This window comes from Solanum tuberosum, unplaced genomic scaffold (genome assembly GCF_000226075.1).
Source record: "Solanum tuberosum cultivar DM 1-3 516 R44 unplaced genomic scaffold, SolTub_3.0 scf00296, whole genome shotgun sequence".
NCBI lineage: Eukaryota > Viridiplantae > Streptophyta > Magnoliopsida > Solanales > Solanaceae > Solanum > Solanum tuberosum.
Genome location: NW_006239217.1, coordinates 614861 through 625672, shown reverse-complemented (window position 1 = coordinate 625672; position 10812 = coordinate 614861). Strand labels below are relative to the sequence as shown.

The window sequence follows — 10812 nt, the reverse complement described above, 5'->3', positions numbered from 1 at the left end:
CATATCATTTAGAAAAAGGAATAGTAACAAGAACTAATAATGTGATATTGAAATAAAATAGACAACAAATGATATCATATATCAAAAGGAAGAAATTACATGCCTACAATAAAATTACGACAGATATAGGGCTACGGGCTACCACACTACCACCAAAAAGCAAGACAAAAAGCAAATATCTACCAACATTCTATACTAATACGCAACCTGCAAACATCCTCAATAAGCTTAAGTTCTGCTATACCAACCTATTCACCTCTCCTTATAACCCACTGTATCCAACCTCTCAGACCTCCTAAGTGAGACGTCTATTCATCTCCTCTTTGCATGCTCAAATCATGTGTTAAACTTGACAAACGTACATATATATGTGGTGAAAAATCATTTGATGTTGAAGTATTTAAAGTATTTTTTTTACCTGATAATAGCTGTTGATATCACCTTCAAAACAAGAAAATTGTTTTACTTTCACTAGGAAACTTGACAATCAATGTTCAATTCAGTTGATCAACATATATCAAGCAACATTAAGGCAATTTTGCTCTTAAAATATAAATAGATGCATAGTAAAACTTCAAAGGACATAAGAATCAACAAGCCAAGATATATAAATTCATAAATTCAAAGCAACTGAAGATGAATCTCTTTCGTCTCTCGCACTGTTTGATAAGAGCTCCACCTTCCAATCTCCTCTGAAAAAGATAAATATAGTATTAGTACTTTTGTATTATAAATTTATACATAGAATTGTAGTATAGCCTATTTGGCCAAATTTCTAAAATCAATTTATTTTGAAAAGTGAATTTTTCTCAAAAGTGTTTTTAGGGAAAACTACTCTTACTAATTTCGGAAAAATAACTTCTACTTCCTAGAAACTCTCATTTTCTCTCAAAAACATAGGCAAACACATCATCTTTGTAAATAAGGACTTTTAGCCTTCAAAATACTTGGTCAAACAGACCATAAATAGAATCGCCACAATGATTACATCTTTACTATAATATCATCATCCAACCCAAAACCAAAACACAACAACAAAAAGTGTTCTTTAGCCAAAGCAGCAAGTTATTATTCACCAAGAGGGGGAAGAATTATAAGAAATAAATGCATGACCACCTTCAAAGAATAATGATTGCGGAAGGAATCTAATCTCAATATTAAGAAAATCAAAATTAATGAAATACATAATAGATACAGTAAAAAATAAATAATTAAAACGATGCAAAAGAAATATATGATGGAGGTGAATAATGACTTACTCATTTTACTTGAAAAATACTGAAGGCCTCCCAATAACTTTGCTGGAGCTAGATTCCTGCTAAAAAATTGTGGCTTTAGAAGAAGATTAACCTTAAACACAAAGAGATCTTAGAATTTTAGAGAAGGACAAAGAGATCTTAGAATTTTTTTTTAAAAAGAAAGAAATTAAACTAAAAGTTTCTTTTTTACTTGATAACTTAGTAAATTAAACATTTACGACACAATCATCATGCAAAGCAACCGGAGGAACTACTGCACTATTGCACCTCTTCCCATCGTCAATGCTTGCACGACTGTCTTATCATCTCAGCTACTCTACGTTTCTTCTTTAATCGGTCATTACCAGTCCACGAGGATCTGATGTACTTAGTTGGACGTCTAAAGTCCCTAGACACTTTAGCATCCTACATCTTCACTAAGTAGTTCAACTTTTTGTTAATATCAACCAACAATGTCTCCATCTTTTCCGAATGAGCTTCCATTTTCTCTAATCGTTCCTCAACTAGTGCTAAACGCTCATCAAGTTTAGCACCAGAACTCAATCCACAAGAGATCTTAGAATAAAACACACGAGCAACTATTAGTAACTTAAGAGGTTAATATATTTTAAGAGACCTTAAAACAGAAGATATCATTTATACAAAACAACAGAGATCATTAGTAACTTAGGAGATTTATACTAGCAGAATAATCACAAGTATACAGTTAAAATCACCTACCACCCCCTTGATCCCCACTCCCAACTCCACCCAGATAAAAACACTCTTTAATTTTGGATTACTCCCTGACAAGTTTAGGTACAAGTGGATACTAGAGTGTCGCTCTTAGGCCTCATTAGCCTGTACTTAACAAAGTTGGTATGAATAGTTCAAACCTTAGGTCATTAATGCATTTGCATACAATAAGATTTAAGAACTTATTTGATCTGAATAGGTCTTAATCATTAAGATCTTGAACGTCTTAATATCATTAAGAGGTATATTTGTTTGGATAATTTTCACCTTCACTCTATTCACAATCACCAGCCACCACCACTAACCTTCTCTACCAGCACAACCACCATCGTTGCCAACCACTACTGTCAATCGCTACCACACTTACCATCCACATCATTATAATTACATCAACTGCCACCACTGTCACAGCCGCCACCACCATTATCGCTAATCCCTACTACCAACTACCTCTATCATCACAACTACCACCAACACATTATCAACCACCACACATTCTTCAACCACCACCATCAACACCGGCAACTACTAGTATCAACTAATTTCACCACAATTACCCCCACAACAAAATGTAAATCAGTGGCCTGGTTTTATTATGCTAGCTAGTCAACTTAGCAAATACAAAAATTCAATTTGTATCATTAACAACAAATAAATCAATGGTATAATGCTATTTTTTCTCTTCCATTTTTGATAGAGAAAATGCTTCAAAGAAAGAAAATAAATGGGAAAGCAGAACTACAAAAATAAAATTACCTCATTCTCCACAACTCGGACATTGTCTTTGTGTCCAACAACATAGTTTTGCTCCTTTGTACCCACCACCTCCTCTACAACATCCTCCTTATGCACACCCTCATCGTCCTCTTCTGCTGCTTCCTTGTCACTATCCTCCGGCCCAGAAGTAGTTTCATAGGAAGTAGCTTCCATTGTCATCCCTTAGGTTGAAATTTCAATTTTAAAAAGGAATTTTAGAAATGAGTAAAATAACAACGAAAAAAGAGAGGATTTCAAAGGGAAAGTTTGCTTCCAACAAAACTCTTAAGCTCAAGATTTTATTTAACAAACAAGTCCCTTTAAAGTCTACTTTTGCAACAAAAAAAAATAGGCTTCCCTGTTGCTATGCACGACACCACATAGGAAATTTGAAAAAAGACTATTAAAAATGAGAGGATCATTTTTCTTAAGTTCACATTGCAAGTGAAAATGTGTAATACAAAACATGAACTCTCATTGTTCACCTGGACCATGGGCATTCTGACCACTACTTGCAGTATTGATATGAAAACAATTGGTCATTGTCCGCAGTTTAAAGGATATTCTATACAGATAATCATTCTGCAATATTAGATAAATTTAAGTTAGAATGCATACAGCATGTCTAGATGACTGGAAAAATGTATGCAAGTTTACAAAAAGCAGGAATAGAAACGTCAAATGAAGTGGAGAACAAATTGCATCATTCAAATAAACAGAAAAGAGTTTAGACTGCATACCCAACTTGTAGCAACATTATACATCTTTTCCTCAAACATCACTGCAATTTCCCTAAGTTCCTGTACATGCCGATGCCTAAAGACAGGAAAAACCCTCTGAATGTCCTCCAATCTATACAAACATATCGAAAAAAGATCAGCTTAAAGGCTTGACAAGAACACAATCTAGATAAATGCTTCTCAAATATATCAAAAACAATGTCATCATCCCCCTGCTGTGAAAGACTAAGACTTGTTTTCTCTAAAGAATATCAGTAGTTATAATCCAATTAGCTCAAGCAACTACCTGTCATTTCGACAAATTTAAAACAAAATATAAGGCACATAGAGAAAAAGTAGGTTTTCCACTTGAAATAGTTTCTTGATTGATAACCTAAATTGAAAATATTTAGGGCATGAAGTAGTCAAGGGTGTGATCTAATGTCGATACAGGTGATTTCTTCACCTATGTCCTAGCCTTGGTGGACAGGTTTAGATATCCCATGAAAATTAGTCTAAATACACAAAAGCCGGCCTAGACACCACATTTATAATTAAAAAAAACTTCGCCATGAACTTTCAATTTACTCCACCAAGTAGCAGCAATAGAAATCCCCCAATTCACTAAGAGAAGTGAGTTTTGACAAAATTGAAATCTGAAAAAACAGGTTCTACCTAACTAGCTATTCTCATAAAACTGATAAAACACTAAAGAACCCTAAATTCCAAATCCAAAATCTTCAACAAAACCACAAGAACAAGCTGCAATTTCTTTTAAAAGTTTACATTTCGTTGACAATCCTTTGACGAGTATAGGGCACAAGTCCAGTCCGCCAATCACCGGCAGCAGCTCCGGCACCTTCACCACCTCCCCGAGCCTGAGCAGCCATCCAATTATTCCCATTCATCTCAATTTCTGACCTAATCAAATTCCTTTCTTCACAATCGAAAGAAAAAGAACAAAATTATGTAACTGAATTTTGAAAGAGAACTACAGAACCTGAGATAAATTACAAGGGTTTTATATGTGTAGAACGGGTTTAGCTTTAAGGGGTCGTTTGGTACCTGCATAAGAAACAAGTTATCCATATTAATTTCCATATAACTTATACCACGTTTGGTAGATAGAAAGGAAATAAGTAATTCATGTATAAAATTAATACGACGTTTGCTTGACAATCTAAAAACCCGCATAACTAATATATATATATAATTAATTAGGAATCTATGTGTTATTTTATGCAGACTAAAAGGTGAAATAACTAATACATGAATAACCAATCTCTACATAACGAATACCTACATAAAATGATACATAGATTCACTCATAACTAATTCCTACATTACTAAGACGTGCATAACTCTAACCAATTACCAAACAACCCCTTAGTACCCCTCACATGCCAAGAGAAAGGCCGGAAAACTTGAGAAAAGGCATAAAGAGACGAATAACATAGTAAAAATGAACACATACGTTACCTTCAACCATCAAGAAAAACAAAACAAAAAAAAACAAAGCAAAAGAAAACAAACTAGCCAGCATTCTATGTTTCAACAAAATGTTGTCATGAGTGCTTTTTAAAACTCAGATATATAAAGCCCAAGCCCAAAGAATTAGGGAGGCCTTGATCCCTTTCAGTGAAGGAAAAAAGATTAACATCAAAATCATGTCTATATAACAGTGTCACATAAAGGTTAAAATGAGACGTCGTCTAAGATGGCTCTCTCACCTAAGAAGGTATAGACATGTCCTAAGAAGACGTCCGAAAGCATCAATAGGTGGGACATTATGATGATTGAAGGAAGTAAAAGAGAAGAGTTAAGACTAAAATCCAGTAACAGTAATTATATCAAGGACTATGGTTCGCTTGGGATCTGCTAATTTAGCTAAAAAACAAACCTGCCAGACTTTAGAAGCAATTTTCAAGTATATATACTTGAGCTCTGATAAATACATCTCCTTCATAGACTTGATCTTCATTAAAAAATTTCATTAAAACAAATTCCACATCACAACTCAATGCAAAAAAAATCAATTTCCAGCAAGTCGTATGTGATATCCTCAGTTTTTAAAATCTTGAGCAAATAAAAATACCATTGCAAACTAAACCTTTTGGTAAACCTCTTTCTGCCAATCAGCACCATTTGCATTTCCCATCTGAGCTGAGGAATCTAAAGGTGCTACAAATAAAACAAAATTGAGGATAACAAAAATATTAAAGAAGTTGATTGCTTACATCATTCAAATTTCAGGCAAATTTTGGGACATTGGGATCAAGTTAGTTTTCCCTTGTAAATAAAGGAGTTCTCATTCATTGTATTTTATACATCAAAAGAAATAAAAAGCTTTCTCCCTTCTCTCTACGTTTCTTCAGTATTTTCTTCCTTTTGCTTTATATTTTATCACGCATTATCAGCACGAGACTCAGCCATCTTGGATAAATATTGTGATTCGAAGAACTTAATTTCCTTATATGAAATCTATGGATGAGTGTGATGATTTAATAAATATGAATACTTTGGTTCATGCATAGCTTGATTATCTTTATGCACGATGATGATGATTATTGTCACACTAATAAAAGAATGTTGGTTGTGAAGTTATCACCACACACTTCTAGAAGTAGAATAATTAAGAAGAAATATTTTTAATTTAACCTCAAAATAATAAATCTAAAATTTATTATCATAGTAAAACAGTAATAACCCAACAATTTATTTTTATGAGTACTTATTATGGAAAGATTGGAGAACTAATTTAATTTGTAGTTATTGGCCAATGCCTTAAAATTACAAGTTTCTTAAAGGAACTAGAAGTAGGAAGTACAGGCGAACAACAACATAGTCCTTCACACATTTAAAAGAAAAGCTTCAAGTACTACCAATCTTAATTTGTACACTTTTCCAATTGATATTGGTCAACAAGTAATGATATTGCAATGATTAGGATGGAATGATCATATGGAAAATAATTATGAGATTAAACATTATTTTGAGAAATTGGGGTTAAGCCATCGGCGTTGGCTATGCAGCTCTATTGTTTCAGCATCGTGTTTATACACATTTTGATTAATATTTCGGGACATGGATAATTAATATTGGACATAATATTCACTAATTAAACTTGAATGATGATATTGAGATATGTTTGAGGTAGAAAGTTACGATTAAGATCTAAGCTTGAAACTTAATGAAATTGGAAATTGATCCATCATTCAACAACAAGGGTTGAAACTCTACGAGGTATGGGTAATTCAAAATATTATTGGTTCTGAATTCTAACTCATTAATCCGAGTTGACTTTTTGGGTTAATCTTTAACCGCAAATTTGACTTGTGTTAAAATTAAGAAAACATCCGACGAAGGGTTTCTGACCATTCTAAACCCATTTTGTGAGTTTGAGGTGATCCAGAGACTCGAGACCGTAGCTATGATCTATTGGAAAGCATGATTGAGTTGTGAATTTGAGGTAAGTGAGACTTTAAGCTTTGGGTGCTTGTTTTTCAAATCCATTTTCAAAAGGTGTTTTGTCTGCTTGAGTTGGGACGAACATGCGCTTGGCAGAATCAATGGTCTTCGAGGTTGACGAGTTCGCTAGAGTTGATCTAGTTGTTGAGGTGAACAACTGCATTATTTGTGGGGGTTTTCAAAAGAGTCATTATCATTAATATTCCGAGTCCTTTTGTGATTCCTTTTGATGCTCCTTGGTTTAGCGTGGGATTTGCACAAGAGTGTTAGATTCATATTTTGAGATACCAAGTGTTCATAATTATTTATCATATTGTTTGAATACTTATTTAATTCATCAAATGTTGTGAATTAATGGTGAAGGTATGGTAATTGGGTCACATGGCCGGTGGTGTGTGCTGGGTGTCAATCACGTCTGGGAGGTAGTTTGGGATATGACAAACCTAAAATTCAATCCCAAAGTAGTAAACACTTTGCAACTAACTCCCGAAGTAGTAAGAATCAGGCATCTACTCTCGAAGTAACAGACCTTTGAACTTTACTCCCGAAGTAGTACAACTTCGAAATTTACTCCGAAAGTGGTAAAAATTTAAAATTACATTCTCCAAGGAGTAAAACTTCCAAATTTTCTCCTGAAGTAAAAATAATTTGAAAAATATATGAGAAATACTCTTAAGCAATGTCTTCTACTTAAGGAAAATAATGATCTATGTCTTAATCGACCAACACCCTTTGTGGGATCTAGGTTAACGCACAGTTTGGCACCGTAACCCGACTTCCGGTTCATCCCGCATTGCCACTTCAGCTTACCAAAAATGGCCCACTTGGAGCTCTTGATTCCATGTGCGGCTCAACAAAGCAGTCGCGTCGTCCTACCTATTTAAAGTTTGAGAATAGGTCGAGGGGATTGCTATTTCAAGCACATTCAAATAATCAGATTTCATTCCCCGAAGTGAATGAAAGAGATACCACAACTTCTCTCGAAGAGATAGAATAACAAAGGATATACATGTTATTTTTGTGGTATAGAAGTCATTGCAATATGTCACGTGTGTCTACTTTATTAAAATATCATTTTAAGGAAGAAGGAAATATATCTTGTTGAATGATTTCTACGGTAATGTTTTATTAATTTTTTGAAGGAAATAACAATTCATATATTTTCCTAGCGGAAGTGCAACTATCTAAAATTACCACTTTGATAAAAAAATATAGATGTTAATCATACGATTCTCAAATTCTAAAGATGTGTTGTTCTCATGATAAGTTGATTAAACCAACTAATATTTGAAATGAATTAACTAAATCCTGAAAAATATAAGAAGTGAATGTGGGCATGTTCACCTCTCATGTGATATCTTAAATAGATGCATCTATAAGATGATCACATGTGCATTTATTGTCAACATGCATTTTGACATTCACAAAGTTGTTTGTTCGAGTTAAGAGCATAGTTTTCAAATTGTGTAATCAAGACAATTCATCTTGATAAATCTAATTTATATTCGAGCTAGTTTGACATTGAATACCTTCAATAAATAATTGAACCATTGCTTATGAGAACAAAACTATGTGTGTTGGTCTATGATAGGATATATTGTATACAACAACACTTCAATGCATCAGACCAACAAATTATGACTAAAGGTGTGCTTGGTACGAAGGAAAACATTTTCTGGAAAATGTTTTTCAATTTTCTTATGTTTGGTTGGTCAAAATGTTTGGAAAATATTTTCTCTAGGAAAACAAGTTCCTTAAAAATGAAGAAAATGATTTCCCTAATGGAAGTAGGCCAAACAAGTTGCATAAGAGACATTCTAAGTTTATTGTCTCCTTCCACCCACCCAATCTCCCCAACCATTGACCATTCAGCCACACCTTAATTTGCCCACTCTTAATTGGTTTAGGGTCAGGAACTAAATATATTCCGTCTAATAGATTTTGATGTGCAATATATGATTAAAAGATATACCATGATGCACAAAGATAGATTGTCCAAAGTAGATTGGGACATGTTAGTTTTTCTAACATAAGGGGGAATAATAAGCAGTCAAGAAATATTTATCATCAGTACGATATTCATTCAAAAGACCATTCAAGTCAAATGCTTTAAGCATTTGCTAACCCAAAATTAATCCCATATCTCAGTTGCAAATGCTCCTATTAAATGTCCTAGAAGGACAGAGTCTATGGCATGCATGAAACATGATAGACGAGGCGGTTTCAATTGAAATAATCCATAGAAAGGGAAAAGGGAAAATGATCATACTAAAGAGTGAATGTGCTCTTGAAGAGCCTATGACTTAAGAAACCTCATGAGTGCTTCAGGTACCTGTAAATAATGAAGTGATGAAATCTTAGTAAGTTATGTCACACTGTGAACTGATAACTCATCGATGATATATTTGATACAATATAGCCCATAATATTGTAAAAGATTGTGAGGATCTAAGTTCTATGTTTATTTAAGCATACTGATGTAGAAATGTTTATCAAGTGAAATGATGCAGCATGCATCTTGATAGTGTAACCTTATTGGACCAACAATCGATGCATCAGAGGATCACACATTTAATACTAGATATTGTCACTTGACAAAATTCATATGAAACTTCCCGAAGATACAAAATGCTTGAAGCATTTACAAGTTTCTATAAACTTGTTCATAATCCTTATAGAGAACATCAAATAAGGTGGATGTGACTTAATCACCGTAGTGAATATTCATTGACGAAGAATATAATAGTGACTTTGCTTACATTTGTGTTTTTATAAAGAAAACAACATCGGGGTTTCTTGTACTTGTTGTTAATGTTGACGACATAAACCAACGCTCGCTTTCCTGAACATATCATCTATCATTTTTAAAGTTTTGTGATGATGCATATAAATAATACATTGGTAATGCTCATAATGTTGAAATCGAAGGCAACTTTATAGGTTTAACAAACAATTTTTATCTGTCAAAAATCATATTATATTTTAGATTCTCTTGTTTGGTCAATGAAGAAATTCTTTTGAGTATAAAGAATCCATGAAGCATTGTTTATTAAAGCACAATTAGATTAATTTTTAAAGTTTGTTCATTGAATTTAGGGTTTTCTTCAGTTTCGTCTAAAACTAGTCCTCGATCACTACATTTGACTAACATAAACCATTGTTGCATGAAATTAGGATAAGTACTAAAATAATGTGTTTCTTCTTTGGTCAATCATCACTTGTCCACAAGGAGTTCACGTTTAGCTAGACATCTAATGTCCCTAGAAACTTCAACATTCTTTATATTCACCGAATAAGTCCAATTTTTTTAACATCAGCCAACAATGTCTCTGCCTTTCTCAAATAAGCCTCAATTTTTCTCTAATCTCTCCTCAACTAATGCCCAATAAGATTGACATCATTACAAATTTTTAGTAAATTTGATTGTTGTTGCCGTCAACATTTAGGGGTCGTTTGGTAGAGTGTATTAGAGAAAATAGTGCTTGCATTAGCTTGATGTATTAGTAGTACCTTGTTTGGTACATTTTTCTAACCTATGCATAACTAATGCTTGTATAAGTAATACACTCTATTGTGTATTGAAGAGTGTATTACTAATACCATCTATTTCTATGCATTAGTAATGCAATGGGTTCTAATGCATGCATTTACATTATTAAAGACACAATTGCCCTCAAAAACTTTTTTACATCCTTTCCACTATATTTGTGGAGGGTACTTTTGTAAACAAATTTTTTCTAAAAAAATCATGTAATGCGTAATATTTTTAGTACACTAAATCAAACATTGCATAAAAAAAATATCATCATAACTAATGCAAGCATAACTAATACACTATATTTTGCATTATTCTTAAACACTCTACCAAACGACCC

The 10812-nt window shown here is 33.3% G+C and overlaps 2 protein-coding genes across 7 annotated transcripts in view; both read right to left on the bottom strand.

Annotated features, from left to right (window-relative positions):
* Nucleotides 1-442: 442 nt before the first annotated feature.
* LOC102600863 (mediator of RNA polymerase II transcription subunit 15a-like) lies at nt 443-4533 on the bottom strand. Its single transcript, XM_006359262.2, has 7 exons — nt 4484-4533; nt 4256-4406; nt 3491-3602; nt 3236-3332; nt 2751-2932; nt 1260-1318; nt 443-692 (listed from the first exon to the last, which is right to left on the bottom strand). Exons 2-6 carry the CDS (start codon nt 4375-4377, stop codon nt 1265-1267), a joined length of 567 nt encoding a protein of 188 aa, XP_006359324.1. The 5' UTR covers nt 4378-4406; nt 4484-4533; the 3' UTR covers nt 443-692; nt 1260-1264.
* LOC102602098 (mediator of RNA polymerase II transcription subunit 15a-like) overlaps nt 4488-10812 on the bottom strand; it is a 13565-nt gene continuing 7240 nt past the window's right edge. For 2 of the 6 annotated variants that reach the window (XM_015314344.1, XM_015314346.1), the window contains one exon: nt 9016-9269. The gene's annotated coding sequence lies outside the window, so the exon portion shown is untranslated. Of the gene's footprint in view, nt 4535-4753; nt 5445-5579; nt 5651-9015; nt 9270-10812 lie in introns of those variants that run through there. The other 4 variants (XR_001475012.1, XR_001475014.1, XR_001475013.1 and 1 more) reach the window with 4 other exon arrangements.

What these genes read in the sequence shown, in the direction of transcription:
- LOC102600863 (XM_006359262.2), bottom strand. Translation starts at nt 4,377, where the DNA reads ATGAATGGGAATAATTGGATGGCTGCTCAGGCTCGGGGAGGTGGTGAA. An exon ending in ATAATGTTGCTACAAGTTGG is followed by an intron (nt 3,333 to 3,490) that starts GTATGCAGTCTA and finishes CTAATATTGCAG; the next exon opens with AATGATTATCTGTATAGAAT. An exon ending in TCCGAGTTGTGGAGAATGAG is followed by an intron (nt 1,319 to 2,750) that starts GTAATTTTATTT and finishes ACAATTTTTTAG; the next exon opens with CAGGAATCTAGCTCCAGCAA.